Source organism: Barbus barbus (genome assembly GCF_936440315.1).
Source record: "Barbus barbus genome assembly, chromosome: 22".
NCBI classification, from domain to species: domain Eukaryota; kingdom Metazoa; phylum Chordata; class Actinopteri; order Cypriniformes; family Cyprinidae; genus Barbus; species Barbus barbus.
The window spans coordinates 24247519-24275190 of NC_136750.1; the positions used below are offsets into that span (position 1 = coordinate 24247519).

A 27672-nucleotide genomic window follows, 5' to 3' on the forward strand; every position below is an offset into this window, starting at 1 on the left:
CATATACCTTCCTCTCAAAACCAAATATATTCTAAGCCATATTCAGCAAAATTTTCACTAGCTTCAAGTATTCAAGTAAAAAAATCCATAGAAAAATGGAAAATGTACTTATGTCAGGACATCTTCAGTTCAAAATCTACAGATTTTTTCTTTAACCCTAAACACAACACATAACAACATATAATTCAAAATAGCAAACACCTGTGAAAAATCAATTCAGAAAATTCCTTCATATCAACAATACACTGGACCCTAATTTTACAGACTTTTTTTTTTTGTATTTATATGAAAAATTGGAGTTTGATATGACCAAAAAAGTCCAAAAATCATGGTATGATTTATTTTAAATCACTAAAGTGATACTGTAAATCATTATATAGGTATTTTTTCCTCCATAAATAAATAAACGAATAAATGCATTGGTTTAAATTGTAATCCAGCTAAATTCTTTAATGAAAGTAACTACATTTTATATTATTTTTATATAAAATTTTAAAAATAATAAAATGAAAAAGCTGCTTCGAAAAGATTTACATAATATTCATAAAAAGTCTGGCATCAGTGTAAAAACAGCTTCATATTACAGCATGTAACACCTGAATTAACAAATACCCCTAATTTTAGTTTAAAACTATATTGAAAAGTCAAGCCCTGCAATTAATATTTATATATGCATATTTGTGTTAGTATACTATTCAGAAGGGTGTAATGTTTAAATTGTTGTTCAGATGTTTAGAGACCCACCACTTGTGCCTTTACCAGCCAAAAACTATGAATAACTGACACCACAACATAGAGCCTTTTAGATACTGTCAGGTAAGAGGAAGTAAGCAGCGGAGGAGAATCTGTCCCGCTGTGTCCTCAAGAAGTTTCCTGACCTCCCTGCTTCCCCTTCACCCTACAATCTAACCGCACAGTATCCCTCACAACACCATCCTGGGATGCAGACACAGCATCAGTGGTACCAGATGTGGAAAATATCGTGGGACTTTTGTTGAAACAGCTGCTAAGTAGACAAACATCCCTGAAGACAAAAAGTCCAGACACTGTACAACACTGAAATAAAGGCAGCATTTAGGGAAAAAAAATTAAATAAAAAAATATTTACTAGCATCAAATAATTTGATAAGTAATGTTTTTGAGTACACTTTAAAGTAATAACAAAGGAAATAATAGTTTACATTTATTTGACAAATCGCTGACACACATGATATACCCCAAATATTCATTAAAAACCAAATATACTTATATTACATCTAAATGCCGTTTAAGAATGCTGTTAAATACAATAGCAATGCCAGTTTAACCAGTGGCATGTGTTTGGGGCAATCAGTCAATATTAGGGGTGTAACTATACGCATATTCGTATTGAACCGTTCGGTAAGAGGCTATCGGTTCGGTACGCATTACAAACCGAACTATTTGTTGGACTAATCCTATTATGTTTGGAAAATAAAACCTTAAAGTGTGTGAAATATCAGTGCCACTGCGCTCAACAACGCAGCCCAAACTACGCAACAGGCAACGTGCTGTCTGCCCCGCGATAACCTCCCCGTGCTGGGGTGCGTCGAAAGATGATGATCTTGTATCGTCGATAGCGATTTGCCATTTCCAATTAATGTAGGCCTGTTACATTCTTATTTTTAATTGGCCTATTATTATTATGAAGTTACTTTTATTATTAAATTAAAAGTGCAATTAATTTTCCCCGCAATTGTTAATTAACGTATAACTGATGCGCTGCGAGGATAAGATTTGGCTATATTTACTCCTCAATTAAAATGTTTTAAAAAAAGGTCTATTAGGCTATAGGCTACAATGAATTATAGTCCTATTATTAAAATATTAACACTGCAGGCATCAATATAAATCAATGAAATAAAAAGCTTTTATTTCAAGCACTGACTTTCAAAAACAACCTGTTTAACACGAAATGCGTTTCTTTTCTCTTTTTTTTTCAGTATGTACGGGCCACAAGACAAATATAAAGGAAATAAACGAAAACAGCTATAGGCTGTACCGTTATCAGCATATGTTGAAGTAGATTCGTCTCTCTTTGTCTCTGAGAGAATATGCGGCGTCAGATGCCGAAAGCTCCGTCATTACTCCTTCATTCCGTTTTTACTTTCACTTTCTGCTCATAGTGAATTGACTGAGATTAAGACGTTCACCGGCATAAATCTTGCGCAAAGTTTGCATGTGTGCAAACCTGGTGCAAACGCGTGCTTGTGTGATATCCATTGGCTCGCCTTCAGGGTTTAAAACAGAAACATTTCCAACATTGCGACGTAACCGATTGCCCCGCCCCCCGTATTGAAAACGTACCGAACCGTGAATTTTGTGAACCTTTACACCCCTAGTCATTATTATTATTGTTTTACCATTTCAAAACAAAATAACCCGTTTTCACACACTAAAAAGTTATGCAAAATACTTGGTATGAAACCAAAAAGCATACATAGGCATCACTGAGAGATATATTTATTACATAAAATAAAGAAAATCATAATAAATAAATGTATAATTTATAGTGATCAGCAATTAATAATTAATTTGTTATATTAATAATTGTTTTTATCATATCTTCAGTCAAAACTTTTATTATATTATTACAATTATAAATAAACAAATACATTTAATTAATTTGAAACTCATTCCACTCTTAATGAATGTTCATTAGCCATATTCCACAAAACAAAACACAAAACAAGAAAAACAAAAAACAAAACAAGAAAAAACTAAATTTTCTTAATCTAAAGTTGACTTCACCTAACAGGCTTGAGCCTCATATCAGCTTTCCAAAATATTTCTAATTTTCTACATTTCCATTTTTTCATTTTGCACTTCTGTCTGGTGAACAGGGCAACTTCCTTTCAGGCAGCTGCACACCGAACATCAAACGCATCCACATATTCCAAAGAAATCAAACAACTGTGTGTTTTGCGGACTTCACAGTACACTTCCCTGACATACTGCGTCTCTTTAAAGTTTGAGACTGATGCTTTGAAAACAAACCCCAAAACCGCCAACAGAGCTTGTACAGTTGGTCACCGATACAACTTATGGAGAGCAGTTGAGTCACACCAATCATTTCAAGTTAACCACCATGTGTTTGCATGGCACACGTCCCACGTGCAGCACGGCTTGGGTACTTACATTGGGTCTCAGGTTGGCTGCTTGTCTGTAGTACTTCTCAGTCGCATCATTGAGGCTGGCTTGCCTGAAAGAGCAAATAAACATTGCGTCTTACTTCATCATGTTGCACAAGTTATCGCTGGATATTAAACCTTGGACTATTTGTTAACCAACTTTAATGCCATGGAAAACTAGGTAGAAGCCAAACAGGGTTATAAAACTGCCCGGCTTCACAATTTTTGAGCAGAAAATGTACCTTCATTTCTTAGGTCACGACCTACAACCTACTGGATGCTCTTTGAAGATCTTTAGCTTCTTTACAACTCTTAAGGTTTTATTTTTTCATGGGGAAAAACCCATCCTCTAGCTTAGCGTTTCTCAACAGGGGCGTTCGGAGAGCATCGGGGGGGCGCTGGAAGCAATATTTTTGAAAGGGGAGCTCTGAGCTGTTCTTGGGGGGCGTTTGGTTAAGGCAAGTTTACATCAAAGATGTATGAGCTGAAACTTGCAAAAGAAAATGGTCTGCCACATCCTAGATACAAGACTTCAGATGCCCATCAATCTGTGGTCATCGTTGTCTGATTCTTCTTTTCATGATGGGCCGTACATGTTCAATAGGAGACAGATATGCTGGCCAGTCAGTCACATGCACTATGAAACCATGTTGTTGTAGCACATGCAAAATGAGAGCTGGCATTGTCTTTATCTAATAACTATGGACTTCCCATGAAAGAAGTTATCTTGAACGCAGTATATGTCTCTGTACAATACCAATATATGCATCCACGTTAATGGCACCTTAACACATACAGTATGTCAGTCACCCATGCTGTTTGCTCTGCTGCACCCCCATACCATGACAGCCGTGTGCTTTTGCATCTGTCGCTGATGAAATGGATGGTCCTTTTGGTCTTTAGGACTGAGAACTCAACATCCATTTTTCCCAAGAAACAAGTTGAAATGTGGACTCATTTGAGCACAGCACACATTTCCACTGTTTTTTGACTATCTGAGATGAGCTCTGGTCCTGAGAATCCGGTATTGATGCAGCAGCAGACTGTCTTAAGTGACAGCAGTTTTCTGAAGTACTCCTGAGCCCATGTAGCTATATTTAACACTGCAGCATGATGGTTTTTCATGCAATGCCATCTGAGGGCTCAAAGGTCATGCAAATTGACCTGAGGTTTCCTGCTTTGCCCTACACAGACTGAGATTTCTCTGGATTCCCTGAATCTTTTCACAGTATGGTAGTTAGTGAAAGACCTAAATTCTTTGTGATTTTGCATTGAGAAATTTTTGATTTGTTTGGCACAAAGTGATTAGCCATGACTGAGACTGAGATGATCCTTTTATACCCAAACATGATACCCTGGCCTAGGTTCACCTGCTTACTGTGAACCGTTTCAAAATATTTTAATTTGGATATTCTATAGCCTTTTCATGTTTATTTTCCCTCTGTCCTAACTTAATTGGAGTGTGTTGCAGCCATCAAAATCAATTTTTTTTTATATTTATAAAATGCATTTATGTTGGTCAGCAAAAACATTGGAAATATTTTCTTTGTACTTCTGTCAATTAAATAAAAGTTAAATAGAACTAACAAATCACAGGTTCTTGATTTTATTGCATTTGACAAAACATCCCAACTTTTCTGGAATTGGGGTTGTACATTGAAGTATTTTTAAGCAAACTTTAAAATATTGTCACATAATTTATAAAATATATTAAAAGAGGGTTTATATTTTTTCAGTTTTCAAGTGTAAATGTAGTATTTTCCCACCAAAATGACCATGTCTACTATGTCAGAAAAAAAGGAAATTCAATAAATTCTTAAAAAAATTATTTTCTAAAACTAAGGGATAAATATTATTTTTCACTGAAAGCTAATTGAAAACATCCATACATATGACAGCAATTCAATGGATCCTTAAATTAACTTAATTTCTTAAAAATCATAATGACCCCATACATTTGAATGGTATTGTAAAAATAACAGTCCTCATTATAAACAAAATAATAATCAACTGTAATGTTCAGTGAAGTATTTTATTTGATGGGGGGCGGTGAGGGACCTGAAGAATGGGTAGGGGGGCGCTGGCCCAAAATAGGTTGAGAAGCTCTGCTCTAGCTGCTTGTACCTGCTGGTAGCAATATCTTCTTTTAGAAGAGAGTTCAATATGGAGACAATGACCGTCGGCCAAGAAAGGCTGGGTTGTAATGATGAAAGATTGCTGAAGATGTCTTCTATTTATGATAGATGACCGCTTTCCTTATACTGGCCGGTTTTATAAACCCTCCTTCATCCTCAACAAAACTCTTTGCTGAAAAGAGCTAAGGTTAAACATTTCAAGAAATAGCTTTTTATTAAGGGAAAATAGTATGTACTGTACTTGAAATATTCAAGCAGTGAGATGATGGATAAATTATATGTGTGGAAAACATTCCATTCCAGTAACCTTGACAGAGCGATGAATGAGGAAGATGATAAATTAAGACATTGCATTGAAATACGATTTAGGAGGAAATTTCTATACAAGCAAAGCTGAAGCTATCAAAGGCTGACAAGTTTGAATTCAGCTTGCAACATCTCCCAATCCCATTCTCAACATCCTCACTATTCTATTGCTATTCTATGAATAAAAAAAGCCAAAAATAAAATAAAGTGTTGAGTGGGAGAATGTATGGGGTCAGGGTGAACTTCCAACAGCTAAACATGGTGTTGTCCTTCCCTTTGTACTTTAAGAGACGGCATTTTTAGGTCACAGCATTTTGAGTTGCTTTGTGAAAAAATCAGCTGTTATAGAAGTAGGTTATAATGTTCTAATAGTTTATCTACTAAAATAAAATTATAACAATAATAATTAAAATATTCAAGGAAACAAGAAGAATAATTTAAAGTTGAAGGGTTATCCAAAACCATTATGTTCTTTGATTCTAATTGAAGAATAAGAATGTGATCTGAAAAATCTGCATGGTGTGTATGCCTATATTTACAAATTACTGAAAACAGCTCATCTAGATCAGTGATTTTTTTTTTAAGTCTAGCTGATGCCCAGTTGGTTTATGGGTCAGCAAAAATAAAGTAAAATAATAAAATAAAGTAAAATTAAAATAAAATAACTAACTAACTAAAATAAGTAAAACGGGAAGAAAACAATGGTTGCTTCTAAAAATATTTGAAACATTAATTGCTCAATATTTTGAATAATGATATTTACTAATTTAATGTGTTAAATTTAGTTCACTGACATTATAAAGATAGCATGTTGCATGTGACATTTACTGTTATTTTTCCCTCTCTCATACAATATGAATGAGTCTTAAAATATATAGCGGCCTTCATCAGAAAATTTGAAAACCCCTAATTTAGATGCATCCATCTTGAAAATAAATTGTGTCTTCCTGAATTAACTGGCTTGACCTTTTCTGGATGTATATGGCTAAAAATTACCTGCTAACTTAAAAAAAAAAAAAAAACAGACTAGAAGTTACATAAAAATCTATGGGATGACTGGTTCTCAACAGTGGACTTAAGCATTTAACCAAAACCATGTGTTACTGTTCACCCTCCACAATTCTGTTTTACAGTCCTTTCCTCCTGAACGATGAGTCTGTGCAATTTTCACATTCACAGGCACGTAAAAAAATGGGCTTGATCGTGACCACAATTGTCTGCAGGGACAAAAGATTCTGTTATAATCAACAGTGGGAATGTGACCACCCTTAACGCAGAGTCAAAACTGTGATGGTCTTCATGACCACAACTGCAATATATGGTGAAAATCTAAAAGACAGCATCAACTGGACCTCCCTAAGTCAGATATAAACCTCCAAAATACAATAAACCAAATGTTTAATTTTTGGCAACCAAACTTTTCCTCCACCCCACCGCAGTCTACTCATTATTTCATTCCAAAGTGGTCACCGACCTTCCGAGAAAAAGCATAAAATAATTCATGACCCGTTGATGTAACCATGTAAGACTGCATTACATGAAAGCTTTAATGGTAAGCTTTTATTGTACAAAGCTATAGAACCCGTCACAAACAAATGGAGGCCTATGGTTTATGGATTAATTACAGGAGCAACGCTGGCTGGAAGCAATTTATCTGAAGTCTGACAGCAATCGTCTTGAAATGTATCGTATAAGAATGTGAATTACAAAAGCGGTGCTTTAAAGGAGATTAATTTAGACTTTAAGGCGAAGGAGAGGCTTTTAGCAGACAACTGTCAGAATGCTAAAATCCTCTCTAAAATGCATTTCAAATTTACCCCTTTAAGGAATAGTTCATCCAAAAATGGAAATTTGCTCACCCAAGGATCCTCAGTAGTGAATGGGTGCCGCCAGAATGAGAGTCCAAACAGTTGATAAAGGCATCACAATATCCACAAGTAATTCACATGACTCCAGTCCATCTATAAACAACTTGTGTAGCAAAAATCAGAGTAATTGTAAGAAACAAATCCACCATTAAGCCGTTTTAACTTCATAGCTTCTGGCCAAAATACAAGTCCATAATTGCTTCAATGAAAAAGGCCATCTCTGTTGTCCTCTCACATGAAAATCCACCAACATATTTGTTTAGAAGTGTTTTGGACTGTTTTCGCTTGTAAACTGTGCCTGATCTGAGCATATTTCTCTCTTGATTCAGACAAGCATTAATGAAATTTACAGAGGACTCTTACTTTAGCAAGAAGCAATGGCTTGAAGTTAAAATGTCTTGATGGATTTTTTTGTTACAAACACGCAGCATAAATTTATATTAATTGATGGACAGGAGTCTTGTAGATTACTGTGATCTTTTATTAGCTGTCTGAACTCTCATTCTGATGGCACCCATTCACTGCAGAGGATCTAAGTGATGTAATGCTAAATTAATGCAAGTGATATAATGAAAAATGTCAATTTTTTCATATGAAGAAACGAATTCTTCGACATATTGCCTGAAAGTGAGTAAATTGTCATCAAATTTAATTTTTTGGGTTAACTATTCCTTTAAAATACTGCAGCTTAGCATACTAGAAAAAAAAACATACTGGAAAAAAATGTGCGCACGTACAATGAATTGTCTTGAACTAAATATGATACTTTCACAGACAAACAACAATAAGGGAGAACTTGTTTTGAAGTAGTAAAATGTGGCATTTTACTTTGCGTGGCAGTGACACAGTTTGGCCGGGGTTTCGAATAACCACCACTTGTTTGAAGAGGGCAAGGAAACTGATAGTAAGGAAGAAAACTTGTCGGTAGAGACAGGCCCATGAGAGCCGCACATCTAAAGCGGCCTCGTACTTCCCCACCTCATTCAAATTCACCCCCCACCCGAAACCCTTCTGCAAGTCGTTCCAAGACAAACACACTAGGAACCTGATCTTCAAATGAGTTGGACCGCAAGCTAGCACGAAGGTAGGGGACACAGCCTAAGACTGCAATTAACAAGTGTTCTTGTAGCAATAAAGCACCATGCAAAATCTGCTGTAGGGTTGGAATACTTTTTAGGAAGTGTGTAACTATATACCATGTGAACTCCATGTAGCAATTATGAGAAGTGTATTCAATCGAAACCTCGAGGCGAGGGTATTAATGCAGGCTCTCCATTACATGTCCTGCGGAGCACTGCAAAAGAAAGCATCCATGCAAATAGGGAGGTGGAAGACGTAAAAGAAAAACAGAAAGAGATAGAAAAACATCCTACAATCAGTGTTGGGTAAGTTACTTTCAAAAAGTAATTAATTACAGTTACTAATTACTTCATCAATATTGTATTTAAATTACTTTACTAATTACTCTGTCTGAAAAGTAACTTAGTTACTCAATAAGTAACTTAATTATTCAAATCGCTAATTAGGCTACATCTTAAAATCCCTATAAACCTTAATAGAAATTAAACTCTATATTCTTTCAATTCGAGTCAAACATAGAATAGTTTAGCCTTTTAGCTTTAAAACAACTGGAATACTTAAACATTTTTATGAAAAAAATGTAACCACCTTTGGTTAACAAATAGAAATACTCTGCAAAATATCTGAATAACAAAAAGGCTTAAAAGTTAAACAATACATTTCAGTTTGGCAAGATGTTCAGGAAAAGCCCAACTAGTAAAATCTGTACAGGTTTATGTCAAAATAACACGTTAACTGAAAGAATAAATTACAGAAATGATCTTCTCTGCTGAATAATGTCAGATCGCGCTGTTCTTATGAGGTAAATTTCTCATAGCAGGTCTTCTTTCAAAAATGATGAATATTAGATTTTTTTTTTTTTCTTAATATTTTACTTTTTTTTTTGTATCTAGGTGAGGGCATATGCGCGCAGGTGACTGCATATAATGAGCTCAGACACGGGAAAGACTGTACCTTGCTTTAGTTTCATACGGATTGCATAATCAGAAACATTAGTTTTTAATTTGAATTCGTTCAAGTGTCAAGTAGACACTTCAAGATTTTTAGAGTCTATTGATTTTAGTCTTATATGTATCTGAGTCAGAGCCGGCGCCAGGGCACCTCCATCTGTGATTGCGTGCAGTTTCTGACGCTCGCTAAAGCGTGCAATCGCTTTCTTATGTGCGCTGTTTTACCGGTTTCACTTTCGCTTTCGAAACGATCACGTTCAGCAAGAAGGGGAGAGGATGGAAAGTGGGGGGCACCGTAACTCTGCCCGCGAATGCCCCCTCTTGGTGCCGGCCCTGATTTGAGTATTTAAGGTTTCTCTGTGAATCAGGAAAATCTGAAAGTGAACGCACCCGCACGCGGAGGGTTAAAGCCGCCGCATTCAATATCTTTAGACGGTAAATTTAGATTTCAAATTCAATATTGCTTTTAGAACTGTTGAAATTATTTACTGTATGTAACGCAAGTACTTTATAAGTAACTGTAATTAAATTGCCTAAAAATGAACAGTAATCCCTTACTTTACTTTTTCAGTGGATAAGTAATTTAATTACAGAAACGCGTTACTTAGTAACGCGTTACACCCAACACTGCCTACAATGCAGCAGGTTTTGCTTCAGGATTCAGACTTCACGTTGCACATCAAGGTGGTAACCCAACACAGTGACAATGTTGTAGCAAAAAAAAAAAAAGGGGCACAATTCTTTATCGAAATTGAATAAACTCCTGTTGAATATCTGGATTTGTTTATTACGGCAGTAATAAAAAAATTAAAAAAGGACGTGGAATTGCAATGTGAATTTAAGGAAGCAGAATTAACAACAAAAATGTACTTAAATTGTATTATTTTTTTTAATTATAAATATAAAGTTTGTCAAGAGCCTTGTTTGAAAATTTTGATGAGTTTTATTAGCCTCACAGACAAACATCCTTCAACTTAACAGAATATCTAACTCATCAATATTTTCAATTCTGAAATTTGTTTAACCCTGCTATGAAACTAAGTATTTATGATACTAAAATTTATCATAACTAAATAATAATCCTCTTTCTGTATGTAGTTAATGTATCTGTATTTTAATGTATAAAGTACTTAATTATTATTATAAAAAAAAAAAAATTCTGCTGGCTGCAACCCTGTAAAAACAAACCACATTTTTGGTTTGCAAACCACCAGTTGAGAACCAATATGGTTGCTATGCGCTACAGAAATGTTTATGCTTTGTCCAGGAATATAGGTATTTAATCATAGGAAAAAAATATGTCTGTATGGATTTAGCGTGTCCTCCTCACCTGAGCATGTGAGCTGCACTGAAAACCACATCAAATTCTTCACTATCCAACTGGGCGGCTTTCTCTGCCATTTCAGCGGCCTCCAAAAGCCGCGACTCCTCCAGCAAAAACTGACCTGAGGAAAAAAAAAGCGGGGGAATTTCATTTTATACTTGCTTTTACTCCCTCGGAAAGACAAATGTGAAATATTTCCTTTGGCTGTGGGATGGATAGTTTGGTCTACCCTCTCAATGATTCTGTGAAACACGAGATAAAGCGCTGCACGCCGCGCGAACCATCTGACAGACCATTTGTCCAATTGAGATTTCTCCGATAGGCATGTTTCCGTGACAAATTAAATGCTTACTCCTGTAAGGTTGTGGAAAGGGGGCTGACTGGGATCTCAAACCTCAGCAGTATCGTTGCTAGAGGCATCGGTCAAGACTGAAGTGGAATAAATAGCCTGTTGCTATTTGCCGAAATGGCTCTCCATACTTCTGAACACTGCCGGGCCAAAACCAAACATTTTTTTCCCAAACAGAAATGACCAAAGTAGAAACGTAAGAAGCGATTTAATCCAAAGTGAAGATAGCTAGAACGCTGTCATTGATTATGGCACAAATAGTTTTATACAAATATTTTAAAAATCTGGCACAAAGCAGAGTCTTTCTCCCCATGGTAAATGACAGTGAAACAGAAAATACAAAGAAGAAGCCACGTTCTCTGATACAGTGGTTATGCACTAGAGAACAATAGAAGGAAATACAAGATCATCCTCATGGCCTTTGGATAGTACGTGTTCTGAAGATGTCTGATCAGACACGTACTAAATTATATTACACAGATGCCTTGGCAGCGATCGAGTGGAAAACATATTGTTGGGGTTAGCCTGTGATTCTGTGTTAATCTGGACTAAATTCATAAATGGGAGCATCCAGGGACAGGTGAACCATAAACATCTAGCATGGAAGATTCATTTGTCAAGACAAAAAAAAGCATTATTAGGATCTTAATAAATTATATATATAAAAAACACATTAAATTTTAAACTTTACTTATATTTTAAAATTGAAAACTAAAACTGATAAAATATAACAGCATACTGTACAATAATATAATAATGCATTTTCAGATTTAGTTAAAAAATGTTTCAAAATTGTAGCTATTACAGTATGACAGTATACAGTTTTGTTTGTCATTTTTCACATTCAACTTGAAAAATCACATGCATCGCGGTAGAAGAAGCGCGTCGAAGACTGAAGCGGAAGAGAAGAAATCGTTGAATAAAGTTATTTTTGTTTTCTTTGCACATAAAAAGTATTCTCATAGCTACATAAAATTACGGTTGAACCGCGGATGTCACATGGACTATTTTGAAGTGAAGTGACATACTGCCAAGTATGGTGACCCATACTCAGAATTCGTGCTCTGCATTTAACCCATCCAACGTGCACACACACAGCAGTGAACACACACACACCGTGAACATACACCCGGAGCAGTGGGCAGCCATTTATGCTGCGGCACCCGGGGAGCAGTTGGGGGTTCGGTGCCTTGCTCAAGGGCACCTCAGTCGTGGTATTGAGGGTGGAGAGAGCGCTGGACATTCACTCCCCCCACCTACAATCCCTGCCAGCCCGAGACTCGAACCCGCAACCTTTGGATTACGAGTCCGACTCGCTAACCATTAGGCCACGACTTCCCCGTAAATTTTAATGATGTCCTTCCATACTACCCTTCTGGGTTTTTAATGTGTCAGTTACATTGCTGTCTATGGAGGGTCAGAAAGCTCTCAGATTTCACCAAAATATCTTAATTTTTGTTCCGAAGGTTTTACGGGTTTGGAACAACATGAGGGTGAGTAATTAATGACCGAATTAGCATTTTTAGGTGAACTATCCCTTTAACCCTGAAAATAATGATGTGATGCACAAAAATAATTATTTTTTGTTTCAACACCTTTTCTAAAAAGTATTGTAGAGAGAAAGAAAGAAAAAATCCCTGGGAAGTAAACTGAGCTCCAATAATCGGAGTCTCAGTTGGAGAAAATGGCCGCAGGCTATAATCTGGCTAAATCACATTCATGCAGACACACATGAAAACTCGTATGCTTTTCCCTTCGAGAAATGAGGCCTCGTTATCTCTCTCTGCTCGCTGAGGCGTGGGTGGTTTAGTCTCACTGGAATAACATCTGTATACCAGGTACGCTTCAGATAACACTGAAACAATGACTTCCTGCACGGAGCCATCTATCTTGCTGTGAAAAAGCCTACAAATGTAACCTCAATTACAAGACAAACGTCGGCTAAAGAGCAAAATGCGAACAATTATGGCCAATATGGAGCTGGGGAGAAACCGCACAAGACATGTGGGTATTTCACGAGATGGAGTATTTCACTACGTCAGCAAAGCTAGAGTAGATGCAATGTGTGGATTCATATACCTCATCTTTGCATTGATGTCGTTTCAGCCCATGTGTGCAAGTTGAGGAGAAATAAAATAAAGTAATACCAACCATAATGCATATAGCAGTTTCCTTTAGTGGGATCGAGCTCGATCGCCTTGAGAAAGAACTTCTCCGCTTCCGTTTTCTGACCCTGAAAAGAAAATAAAGCATATCAGGAATTTCTTCAGGGCGAGGTTTTCATGGAAACTTAAATTTTTCATTTTTAACCTTTGACCTTATTTATAATGTTCACAAGAGCAACAGGAAATGTGTTTAGCAAAGAGTTATCTTTAAATAAAAAATGAATAACAGACAAAGACAACGACAACAAAAAGTTTTGCATTATAGTTAACAGCACACAAAGTTCACAAAATAAAATAATATTTTATATTTAATGAAATGGGATTGCATGCATGCATGACAACTGTATAGTATGCAACTGAATGAATAAATAAATAAATAAACAAACAAACTTTTGATTTAAGAAACTATTTTATTAGGCAAAAAGAAAGAGACTGCTGAATGACAAGGGAAGAAAAAAAAAAAAACGAGAGAATATTTAGTGATCATTATACAAAAAAAATCCAGAGAACCGAGTGATAAAAATATATCTCCAGTGCATCTTAAAACCTGAAGAATTCATACTGGTTCCAGTCTGAGATGTATTATCATACCATGTTCTCACTTGATTAACCGTGCATGGATTTATCTGCAGACCAGATGCAAAACAGTGATATATTTTTATTTACACTGTATAATTTAAATCCCCAGCGCAGCGATGTGTGACTTTACAGCAATGCATTGCACTCACAGCGTTGCCTACACTTGATAGAGCCAGTGCTGTTTAATGTTAGACATGGATGTTTGCAAACTTACACCATGTCAAGAGTGTGAGAAAAATAAAGAAACACTTGACCTTTATAGTTTATGCAATTGGAGGGAAAAAAGTCAGAGTAAAGTTCAGTCTGAAGATTTTTTTTTTATGTTTTGAAAGAAGTGGAAGATAAAAAATACAGTAAAAATTGTAACATTGTGAAATATTATTACAATTTAAAATAACTTTTACTTTTTAAATATATTTTAAATTTATTGTATTCATGTGATTTGCAAAACTGAATTTACTCCAATCTTCAGCAACACATGATCCTTCAGAAATCATTCCAATATGCTGATTTGCTACTCAATAAACATTTCCTATCAATATCAAACAGTTTTGCTGCTTAGTATTTTTTTCAAGAATGAAACAGACATCTTTGTCAATTCTCATAAATGCTTTGATCGATTTGGCATCATTGCTAAATAAATGTATTGATTTCTATAAAAAGCATTTTATTGACCGCAATCTTTTGAAAGGTAGTCTAGACCAAATATTTACATTTTGGGGTTTTGTTGCACATGAAAAATGCATGCCCTTACTTCAATAAGTAAAGATTCAGCACAAGGATAAGCTTTGTCAATTCCTGACAAACACACGTCTCAGTGTCATCCGCCGAGGTCGTGTTATCACTCTAAAGCAATATCCTGCTTTACCCCCTTTCCTCTGAATACACACACACACACACACACACACACACAGACACACACACCCCTGTGCTGGACCCCCGACCCCTTAATCTGAGCATGACATCAGAGAGACAACAGACACACTGCTGTTCCAACGTCTCTGTGGTGTTCGTCAACGGATTCTGAGCCTGATTAGTGACGGAAATGAGAGAATTCAATAATGCAGCTGAAACACTCAAACACACACACACTCGCATCCCTGGGGTTGGGCTCTTTGACCCGGTGCGTTTGTGAAGGGAGGTCAGGGAATGTCAGCACGGGGGAAAGGGGAAAGGACCGAGTTTCATCATGTCTCCTGCATTCGACCCCTGACCATGAAGATTTCCCTGTTCCCCACCTGGAAATGATGCAGGGACAATGTGATGCTGACAGGATGAACACTTCCTCATCGTTAAATTTAGATTAATTAATGACATTAAGACGACAGTAAAGCCTTTTTATTAATAATTCTTTTTCAGACAAATGCTGTTCTTCAGAACTTTCTATTTATCAGAATGCTAAAAAATGATTCTAAATGCACAATTAAAAAAAAAAAGACAAAAAACAGCACAACTTTGATAAAAAATTATTCTTGAGCACCAAAACTGCACATTAGAGATATTTCTAAAGGATCATGTGACACTGAAGAGTAGAGTAATGATGCTGAAAATTCAGCTTTGCCATCACAGGAAAAAAACAACAACAAATTTTTAAAATATATTACAATAAAAAACAGTAATTTTAAATTAGAATAATATTTCACAATGTTTCTGTTTTTAGAAATATGCACTGGAATAGAAATATGTTGTATTATCTAAACCAATTTTAAAGGGATATTAACTAGGGCTGTCAATTTAATGCTTTAATTCAGTGTAATTAATTGAAAAAAAGTCATAAAAATGAAATCAATTAATCATGTTATATATTTAATTGTAATTTTTTCTATATATATATATATATATATATATATATATATATATATATATATATATATATATATATATATATATAGTTTTTTTTTTTTTTTATCAGTGCAGTTTAATACTGAAGTACAACTTTCATTTCTATTTCACAACTTTCTAATTCAATTCTTTGGAATATTACAACATTAAAAACCATTCAAAGTTTAATTCAACTGACAACCCAAATAATGAATGCTGCCATGCAAATACACTACAAAATAACAAGAAAGTCTACTTACAAAAGCACATCATTCACTAAACAACAAATACTCGCTACACTTGATCAAACTCACAGAAGTGCACAAAACATTTTTCCTTTCATCCATTCAAGTTTATTCAAGGTCAGTGAACTGATCAAATCACTGCCCAGGCCCCCTCACCCCTGAGGAAGCTTTATTTTCACCCAAAAGATTATGGGTACTAAGCAAGCAGAAACCGCAAGGACCTGGGAGATTTGAGCTGAAAACTTTCTTCAAAATCAACACGGCTCTGATGTGAAGACAACACCTTTTGAATTTACTCTCACTTGAGTGAGTTTCATCACAGCAGTACGGCTCTGTGATGGATCGACTTTGTCTCTGGTGGACTGACTTGTTCTGGCCTCTTCCAATGGCTTCATTCAGGACGTTTGTGTAGTTTACTTGCTTTCTTTGGTTACAGTGTGAGTCCCTGGATTGAGATGTTTGAGGACAGTGTGTCCGAACAATAAAAAAAAGAAAGAGAGGGACAGAGACACAGAACCCTTTCATTTGACATTGTTTATTCTTGGCTGTGTGAAATGATGTAACTGGCGGAAATGTGTGGTTAATATAAACTGTTTATGAAGAGAATGCTATAAATACTACACTGTTTTTGTTACTTGCGCCAAGGTTTATGACACTGCCAAGAACACCTAAACAAACAAAATAAAAGCTATAATAAAAAGCTTTAATTTTTTTTTTTTTTTTAGGTTTTATCAAAACAGCTTTAAAAGAGTGTTTCAATGGTGATCTTTTCAAATTTGACTGATATGGATGTATGTGTGTGTGTGTGTGAATAAATGCATTATTTAGGATGCATTATTTCAAATAAATGCAGTTCTTAAGATCCTAAAAAAACCAGCACAACTGCTTTCAACATTGATAATAATAAATGTTCTTGAGCACCAAATCAGCATATTAGAATGATTTCTGAAGGATCATGTGACACTGAAGACTGGAGTTATGATGGTAAAAATTCAGCCTTGCCATAAAAGGAATAAATTATATTCTAAAATACATTTAAAATAGAAAAGAGTTATTTTAAATTGTAATAATATTTCACAATTTTGCAGTTTTTAATGTATTTTTAATCAAATAACTGCAGTATAGGCAACATTTTTGAAAACATTTTGAAAATCTTATTATATTTGATATATTGATGATTTTACAATATTTTACATTTTCTAACCCTGTACAAATATTTTTCTCTTTGATAGGTTACCAAAAAGCCGTAAATGTAGATTATGATTCTGCTAATATATTTAAATATAGCATATAGTATATAGATATTTTGGCTACTGCTGTGTCTTTTTTTTTTTTTTTGACAGAGACAGATAACAAAGGACATTTCCTACATGAGCATGTCAAACTGCTACTTCACAGTAAGATTATAAAAAAATACTTTCTTCTTTAGAATAGAGTGCATTGATGAATCATTCACAATGAAAATAGGAACCTGTATTAAGAAAGTAAACAGGGTCAATGTTGACTTTAAACGATACTGCTATGTAGTGGAGATTCCATCACACCTCTCATTAGATTTTCTTGTCATCCTAGCTTCATCATGAAGCTCCATTTCTGCTAGAAGCCCTCAGCACAATCCTTCTTTCAAAAACACACTGCTTTCTTTGTACTGTCTGCTGAGCTTTCAAAGATGGTAAATTAAGACGGTCTGTATTTTCCTTACATAATCAGCTGGTGGTGGCCACATGAATGAGAAAGGCCTGAAGAGGACCATATGGCCAGAGTGGAAATGAAAGGAGACAGACACAGGTAAACCTGAGACAATCTGCTCTGCCGCAGAGCAGGAACTCTCAGAGCCATCACCTCCTCTCAACCCTTTTTAACACATCTTCTCTCTTATCTGTCCACACGGATTTCTGCTGAGTGAATTCAGACCCAGGGCATACGTGCGAGTAATTCAGTCTTCTGTTTTTAGCCGGTTCACTTTTTCAGTTTTAAGTTTCAAGATCAGAGAGAAAGAAAGAATGCGTTTGGTCTTAAGGGACGACTTCTCGGTTTAGATTTATGGATAAAAAAGGTTCCTTTATATAATGGTCGCTTCTCTTAGACAAAGAAAGCCAATGTTTACTCAAGCTTTGCTACGCCTAAAGAGTATTTAACGTTCAATAGAGAGTTTTGTCTTCCAGACAATCATGTTTTAGTTACTAATTAGTCAATTCGCTGTGTTTTTTTTGGTGCATTAAACATTTGCTTGGTGACCCACTGACTTTTATTATATGAAAAATTATGTTTTCTTCAGTTAGGGTTAGAAGAGCAAAACTCATACAGGTTTAAAAAACGTAAGGGATCATAAATTATGATTAATTGTTTGTTTAAGGATAAACTACTCTTCTGACCTTGGCTTGTGCTCAAACTTGAAACCTTTCTTTTACTAGCCCAAATATTGAACAGCTAGCCAACTCAATCCCTTATTCAGCCAGTATCCATTAGAGAGTGAGTTTACCGTCATTGCCAGGAGCTTGCCGTAAGTGAGGTGTGCAGGTATATGGTCCGGTTTGGCTCGGAGGGATTCCTTATACCAGTGTTCTGCCTCCGTCAGTTTGTTCAGCCTCATGTAGGCCTCTCCTGTGAGGGGAGGAGACAGAGGTCAGGTCAACAGGTCAGAAGTTAAGGAAGCACATAACCACCCCCCTCGCCGTGGTTTATCTCATAGCAGAAATAGAAGCAGTCAACTGAAAATGACCCACACAAATTCAAGCAGTCAATGAAATGTGATACTGGAGCCCTCCGTCCATTTATGTAAAACGAGCTCTGAGTGAAACCGACTGTTTACCGACCAGCGGACATTATTTATTTGTAATAGAAATATTTCATAATGTAAATGTCTTCACTGTCACGTTTGATCAATTTAATTAATTTATGCTGAATAAAAGTATTGATTAAAACATTTCTGAAAAGTGTTAATTAAATTTATTTAAAATTAAGAGATAGATAGATAGATAGATAGATAGATAGATAGATAGATAGATAGATAGATAGATAGATAGATAGATAGATAGATAGATAGATAGATAGATAGGTGTTAATTTTGTATTGAGCATACAAATTTACATTAAAATTTGTAAATACATTCTGAGCAAAACAAAGTGCGCTTAAAAATAACTTAAATTATTAATTGATTACCAATTATTTTAAAATAAAAAAATTAATACATTAAAAATGCAATGCATAAGAAACTAAAAAATACTATGTATACTGCTCTAAAAATACTGTCCTCCGGTCTTCAGCTCAGCAATTCAAAGCCATGCCTGTCCCAGCGCCAATCATTCTCTTATAAATCCAGATGTAAAAAAACTCCTTATGACAGGAGTATAAACACACACTCCTATCCTTTAAACATCATCTAATACCAGCCTCCAGCTCCCACCCACCTGCAATAACACACACACGCTCCTCTCAGACAGATTATTACAGAAGAGCGTATCACAGCTACTTCACTGAGATAACACAGCCTAAACAATGTTAATGTAATGTAATTAGAGCTAAAACAGAGCGTACGTGACTACACTGGGGTTTCACATGACCCGCCAGTCTCATACATGTCTGTCCGCACCAATGTCGTGTTGGTGTCAAATATAGGGCACGTGGGTCATTAAAACAGCCTAAAGTCAAATAACGCTGGAATTTTCTGCTATTATTTTAAAGATTAAAAAAAATGACACACTGCAGATGGCTCACTATTGACAGCCGGGAATGATGATGTCACAAAACTCTCGCCGTGTTTGTAAATTAACATGAATATTGCTTTGGAAACACAAGAAAAACAGAAAAAAACGGACTCATTTAGCAAATCTTAAACACATTTCGTCACACATTTGTTTTGTGCAACAGAAAAACATTGTTTCTGAAGAGTCCTAACAGTAAAGGTCACTACAATGTTCGCACGTTAAAAAATAAATACGACCTCATGTTGTGTCAATCACGTTTGCACACTGCCTCCGAAACTTTCGTCCGTAAAAAACTAATTCGGATCAGGTTCAATTTTCTGTGTTTTCGCATCCGTAGCATGCATTTTGATAGGAAAGGATGGGGAATACGGAAAAACACATGCGAAAAGTTCGGACACAGTGTGCAATGACCTTAAGAGTATGATCACGAATTTAGCAATGAAAAAAAAAAAACTACTACACAATTGTGATATTTTATTAAGCAAGGATGCACTAAAGTGATCAAAAGTTAAAGTAAAGACATTTGTAATGTTACAAAAGATTTTGATTTTCAATCAATTATATTCTTTTGAATGTACTATTTCTCAAAGATTCCTGCCAAGCAATGTTTCTTGAGCACCAAATCAGCATATTATAATGATTTCTGAAGGATAATGAGGCTAATGGCTGCTGAAAATTCAACTTTGCATCACAGGAATCAATTAAATTTAAAAGTATATTAAACATTTTTTAATGATCAAATAAATGCAGCCTTGGTAAGCCGGATCTTTCAAAAACATAAAAAAACCCTCCTACCTATCCTAAACTTGGTGGTGTACAAAACATCCACATGCTGGTATATTTAGCAATTTAAAAGGATTGTTTAACTTTGTTTAACAGAAACAATCTGACCTCCTCAGTCAAGCTGCATTTGGCTCAGTTGGTCAGAGGAGACAGCTGTCGATTTTGGCTGTTAGAACGAGCTCAATACAGTTGAAACAGTGACAACAAACAAAAGAACACAAACCTGAAAAATTAACAACAAATGAGCTTGGAAAGAAATGAACATGGGGAAAAGAAAAAATAAAGAATTACGATGGGAAAGGAAAAAAATACAATCGAGAGATAATTGTGAGAAAATGAGATGGGAGGGAAAGGCTGAAAGCTGTGGGTTGGTAAATGCGTTGCCTAAGATCCTACAGTTTGCTCCCATGATCTAAATAAAACAGAATGATTCTCACGCTCTCTGTATTGTACAAAGCCTCTAACTTATCTTGTTTGTGAAGCTGTTGACTCGATCTGACAAAATCAATTCTATAGATCAACGAATGCTATGGAAGTGGGTTCACCAGAAAAGGCACCATTACAATTACAGACCCAGTGGTGAGACGAGATAAAAACAATACGGGGTTACAGTATGTAAGGAATAATGTACAGTAAGTCAGTTATTATTGCATTCAAGACAGTGAGGTCTTGGATCACCCTGAAGGGGTTTATTTTGCAATAATGGCCTGCTGACTGCACATGATCCCACTTATTACATAACTGCTTACAAAATAAATAAATAGACATGAAATACTGATTTGAGTTGAAATTATTTTATTATTGTGTAGAGAGCTTAACTAGCTTATCTTGTCGATTTTATTATCTTGTAGATAGCTTAAAGTCTCTGCTAAGAAAAACGGTCCATTACAACACAGCCTAGAAACAACACAAACACTGCAACAATATTCAAATAAATGTTTATTTTTAATAATTTCTAATTATTATTATTATTTTTTCATTAATACTTTTAATAATCAAGGATGAATTCACTTTATCAAAAGTGACAGTAAAGACGTGTTTTACAAAATGTCAAATGTTGTCTTTTGAACTTTCTATTCATCAAAGACTCCTGAAAAAGTGCATTAGTTTCCACAAAAATAAAAAACAATTTTTTTTTATTACAGTCATACAAATATATCTGACATTCTAGAGCGTGTCAAACTTACCCATCATATTATAAAGGCTCTGTGGGGCAAACTGCCTGGGCATCTTCTGTATCGCTTCTTTATATACAGAAATGGCCTCCTAAAACCAGAATACACCATTAATTCATAAAAAGCTATAATTATAAGCATAAAGTACTCAGACTAAAAGTCTATTTATTCCAAGTCTTAATTTTCAAATATCAAATTTTGATGATTGTTTTAATCACTTTATACATTTCCTGGGAAGCCAATTTGAAATTGCACACTTTTTTTAAAGCATTGGTCTGAAAAGTGACTTTCATATAAATTCATTACATTCGATTTGGTGTGTACAGAACTGAAATCTAAATGCTTTAACTGTGCTAGAGAGCGTCTCACCTCCTGGTGGCCCTGCTCATGAAGAAGCTTTCCCAGGTTATACAGGCAGCTGGTGACTGAGCTCTTGTGTGCATGAGGATCCTTCAGGTTTTCATCTGGGATATCGGCACAAGTGACAAAAGTGCGCTTGGCCTCCTCTAAACGGCCCTGATTCATCAGGACAATCCCTGTGTTCAAGTAGGCGGCTGAAAGAGAAAGAAAAAGGGGTGAATATCAGTGCAAAAGGTAATGAGGCTTATTGAGGCTCAGAGAAAGACCTCCACTGGGGCTGCAGGAATGAACTAGTTGATATATGCAGATCAGCGGCCTGCAGTCTAGTCGATAAGGTGCCAATACATATTCACAATCTAAATCAGCAGGGGAATATCCACTCCAGCTGCAGGCTTAATTCTGGTGCTCTTAATAGACCATACATACACACAGAACACAGGACAGGACAATCTATCAGGACTCCTGCAGAAGGGACTATCCATCACTCTCCTCAGAGCTGCAATATGTGCGTGCTCTGATCTCAAACTATTACAGATCTCTTACAGATGTCTCACAACACATTAACATGGGAGGAAATGCTACTGCACTAAAGTAACGTGAGGGAAGTATCGAGTGAGGAGATATTTTTGCTCTAAAATTCAGGGATGAATTCTTCATGCTTTTTTGCATTACTGCAAAAACATGATTCAATATAATTCTCCATTTAATAGGTTTTTATGACTATTTTATGTATTTTATACACACTATTTTATGTATTTTATACACTTTATTTTCTCAATCTATTCTTTTTTGCTATTATTTATATTAATCTATAATATTATTTTTGTATGTTTTTGGTACTCTGTTTTGTTCCCCCTTTTATGCTTTTTCATTTAGATTTTTTATATTAAAACATTAATAGTAAATATACACTATATAAATATATGCATATATTCCAAAAGTCTGGAATAATTAATTATTTTTTGAAAGAAGTCTCTTATGTAAAACAGTAAAAAATATAAGTAAAAACAGTACAATTTTGAAATATTATTACAATTTAAAATGACTGTTTTATATTTTAATACATTTAAAATGCTATTTATTTCTGTGATGGCAAAACCAAATTTTTAGCAGCCATTACTCCAGCCTTCAGTGTCACATAATCTTTCAGAATTCATTCTAATATGCTGATACAGCAGTGTATTTATTATTATATAACATTTAGTAACATTAATATTTACTCTTATTAAAAATGTGATGTGTAAATATGCAATACAATTTAATAATACAATTTCTTATTAAATATTTACTTATTAAAAATATCTCTCCAACAAAAAATGGTAGACTAGACCCTAAACTATCCTTATTATACACTGGCTGACCAGCTAGTTGATTCTGAATGTCTTATAAAATGTTTTACAAATTGTCTTGTCCTTTTGTAAAGCAAAATTTGACTAAAAAATCCCCAGACATGCTGCACACATCATGATAATTGTCTCCCTGGGCAAATCTAGTTATTCAAGCAGAGCAGCAATAATTTCTTCCCATGACACTAAAAACAAGATGGGAAATTCTATGAGAAACCTTAAAACGGCCAAAAATAGCACATGCATTTCATTTGGATAAGAGGGAAGCAAATGCATCCACACTGGGCCAGATAGTATAAAAGGATTTTGGCCTGGATTCTTTTTTTTCTGTTGAAATTGAATCAAACGTCAATCATTCCTTGACAAAAGTGGAAACAGAGCGACTGTGTAGGCCTGTGAATCATCATTATTTCTTTAATGCTGGACTTAGTCCGAGCACACACACACACACACACACACACACACACACACACACACACACACACACAAACACACACACACACAGACCTTTTAATTTGTAGTTGCCTGGACACAGTGAAGACTGAGGAGGCTTGAAATTGTTCATAAAAAGAGGAGCTGTACTTACAAGCAAGTGTTGGCCTGCTCCCAATGGCCAGCTTATAGTAGTGGAGGGCCTCTGAGAATCTGTTGTTTTCCTGGAGCAGTAGACCCCTGCAATCCAAAAGGAAAGAAAAATGAGAACAAGAACAGTTACAAAGTATGGGTAACACAATTAATTCAAATTAACAAAAAGGAAAAAGACAAAAAACAAACCATTAAATTCATTTCAATTATATCTCATTTTTTGAAATAGATTTCCAGAGAATGAAAACAAACTCAAAGCCCTAGTTTGTACTAATTTTACAGAAGGCTAAATGAAAAAAAAAAAAAAGGTTTCCCTGTAAGAATTATTCAACAGAAACAAATGAACAGGAATGGAAACATTTTTATACAATTAGAAATCAGATTAGCTTTGAATTCAAATTTACTTCCTGATTTCCATGCTAATTATTATTACAATTAATATAATGTTATTCATTGAAAAAGCATATGCAGGAAAACTGCATCCCATGTACTATATGACATGTAGTGTGCAAAATCTGTTACTCTAAACTCACACACTGGGTACGGTCTTGTTGAAAAACGAGATGCATCGAGAATCGTTTTGTAATCATATCACAACTCCCTGAATTAAAATCAAATCCGATTGAGAGGTGCCTAAGGATTCCCATCCCTACTGCTTTAAATGGATAACTGAGAACAGCCCAAACGTGTACGGTATATGAATTATGTATGAAGTGCCTTCATGTCCTGACTGTGGGGGTTAATGTGTCTAGTGGGTCCCTGACACCATCCTCCAGAAGGCTGATGAATCTGGGGAACAGTCATAGTCTGGCCTCTCAGGAGATTTCCTCGGCTTTACTAGGACAGATCGATAGAGTCGGCTGTTAGGAGGAAGATTGCGCACTCACAGGTTATACAACATGTCAGCCATGTTCCTCCGGTAGTACAGAGCATTCCTGTAGGCTTGCTCGGCCTCCACCACCTTTCCCTGGTTCTTGAGAACGTTTCCTAAGTTACCCCAAGCTGAGAAAGAAGAACAAAGCATTATAATTCTGAAAAAACAAGAAATCTAGGAACATCTAAAAATTAGATTTTAAAAGATAAGCAATTATCCATTTACAAAATATATCAACTTAAAATAGCTGTGGTCTGATTTTGTATTCATTATAAAACTTGATGTGAAATGAAAATTGAAACAGCAAATTGTACTTCTAATGAGTCACAATGTTTCCACAACATTCTATTTTTGGTAAACCAAATATGTAAATTGTGTGTCATTTCTTGTTACAGTTTTGGTATCTTTGATATGGTCTCCAGAACGTTTTCATTAAATTTCACAATGTTGCATTTTGGTTGGTTAGGTTACATCATAGCGCAACAATGTGAAACTTTGCAAACGTTTTGCGCTTCCAAGTCACATAGTAAACTGGATACAGAATCTGAAATTCATAAAGGCTTATGAGAGGCACAAGCAAGGAAAAAAAGAGTAAATTACATTATAATAATGCAATTTTAGATGCTACCCATGCATAGTATCTGTGCCATGAAAGGGGCGAGAATACCACAGCCTGTAAAATTGGATCACGGGAGGTAATTACAAAGTCATATTGATGCAGTCTGGCTTGATAAATGATTTAAATGAAATTGTGACAATCAATTTGAGAGATTTAACAAATAAAGATCACGGGCTGTCGTTAATAGATGGAATTCAATCAGAGAGGATGATAATTTAACAGTTCAGTGGCTCTGCTCCACACACAAAATGAATTTGATGCATGAATCCATGTTACTGATAAACTGGGGGAACTTCTAATGATTCTAATGCATTAAATCATCATTTTGTGCTTACAATTAATTAAGTAATATTTGCTGTGCTAATGGAACTTAGTTCTTAAAAAGGAATTTGTGATTGTTTTTTATGCCAGTGCACACTTTGTAAAATGTCAATATCACTTACCTAAAAATGATCTAAGTAAATATTTTAGATTTAAATTTAAATATTTGAGCCATAGACCAAAAAAGAGTACAGAAATAAAGAAAGGCTGAGGAAACTTGATACATAAACCCTCAAACCTCAAAACTTTTCATGATGAGTAAGTTCAATTTTTGGTTTGCAGCAGCATTTGTGGGTAAATAAATGATTGCAACACATCACCCTTAAGTTAAGTAACACTTAACATCGCCTAGTTGTTGATGAATGAGAATATGACTTTGGGTGACTAAATATTACAATATGGCTGCATAAACAAGAATTACACTGCCGATATCTTACAGGGTTTTATAGTTAACTAAAACCAGAAAATAACATTTTGTTACCTGTAATAAAAAAGTTAACTGAAATAAAATATTAAATAAATATAAAATGAAAAAATGAATAAAATCTATAAAAAAACATTAAAATATATACAAATGACAAAACTCACAAATTTACTAAAACGTAAAAATTAAATGAGTAAAAAAAAAAAGTATAAATGAGTTAAAAGTATAAAACTAAAAACATTCAAAATATTACTAAAAACTAAAATATTTCAATTATACTAAAATAACACTGGAAAATAGGCAGAAATGTCATTCAATACAGGGGAGGTAGGATCTCCTGAATTACTCGGACTATGTTAAATGCTATAAGTAGCTGAAATAAGCACAGATGTCAGGGCATGTCAAAATATCTCAAAAACCCAGAGGGTTAAAATTACCTTTAGCAGGGTTAACAGATATCCCTGACTTGTATAGCATCTCCTCATTCTGCCAGTCATGGTTCCTCAACACAGTCTTAATCCCAAAAAGAAGGACCAGGGCTGCTGAACAGCCTAGCACCAAAGTTCTGGAGGACTTCCTCCTCAATCTGACATATAAAGCTCTCATCCCCACTGCTACCAACAGGCAGAAGCCCATACTAGGGATGTACAGTACTCGCTCCGCCACCACAAAGCCCACATAGAAGAATAGGTTGGCGGCAGGGATGAAGGGAACGGCCAGCAGACCCAATGAGAAGACCACCAAACTCTCTGTGGTAGGTAAAGACGATGAATAGTGTTTTGCTGTACCATTTGTTCCATTCATCTGCACTGAGTTTGAGTAAAAAGTTGAGTGTTCATAATCAGAGCTACAACTGTGTCCATTTGTGGACTTCCCGTTTGCTACATGATGTGCTTTCCCGTTGGTCTCCTTGCTTTTGGTTGGGTAATGGCAAAGCCCAAACCATGCCAGCGCTAGAAGCGAGATGTAGAAGGCCACGGTGTGGAGGTTTCGCCAATCTGCAAGGCTCCTCACAAGAGGCAGAGCATCCATTGACCAATCAAAACTTAGCATGTCAGGGCACAGGAGAAGCCAAACGTTCATGGCGGGGAGAAAAAAGAATGTTAGCGTCCTAGTTAGGAAACAAGGACAGTCTGCTGCAGGGTTGTCCGAGTTGGAGAAGTTCGGAGGTTTGTTTCCCATCCAGTAAAGACGGCAAGCCAAAAGGATGACACCCCAGAAGCCCAGCAGAAACACGCTCAACAGCAGATGCAGGTTCTTCTTCTGAGAAACAAAAACAGAGAAAAACAACATTGATCAAAAAACAAAATTACTGGGATTTCAAGGAGGATACAGCAGCCAACCTACATCATACAAAAAGGGAAATTGATTTCATTTAGAAAAAAAAACAAAAAACTAGATCGGTATGCAATAAAAAACATAATATAGATATTACATAATTGACTTAATATGAACCAAAAAGAATAAAAAAAGAATAAAATAAACCAAACAAAACTATCAAAACAAA

The 27672-nt window shown here is 35.4% G+C and overlaps 1 protein-coding gene across 1 annotated transcript in view; it reads right to left on the minus strand.

Annotated features, from left to right (window-relative positions):
- LOC306888107 (protein O-mannosyl-transferase TMTC2-like) overlaps positions 1–27672 on the minus strand; it is a 109780-nt gene that overhangs the window by 2829 nt on the left and 79279 nt on the right. The window contains exons 3-11 of the mRNA XM_079446253.1: positions 26603–27428; positions 24815–24929; positions 23929–24014; positions 22006–22190; positions 21649–21727; positions 18454–18575; positions 13313–13394; positions 10819–10933; positions 3157–3220 (exon numbers count right to left, since the gene is read on the minus strand). Of these exons, the coding sequence (XP_079302379.1) occupies positions 3157–3220; positions 10819–10933; positions 13313–13394; positions 18454–18575; positions 21649–21727; positions 22006–22190; positions 23929–24014; positions 24815–24929; positions 26603–27428 (1674 nt within the window). The remainder of the gene's footprint in view (positions 1–3156; positions 3221–10818; positions 10934–13312; positions 13395–18453; positions 18576–21648; positions 21728–22005; positions 22191–23928; positions 24015–24814; positions 24930–26602; positions 27429–27672) is intronic.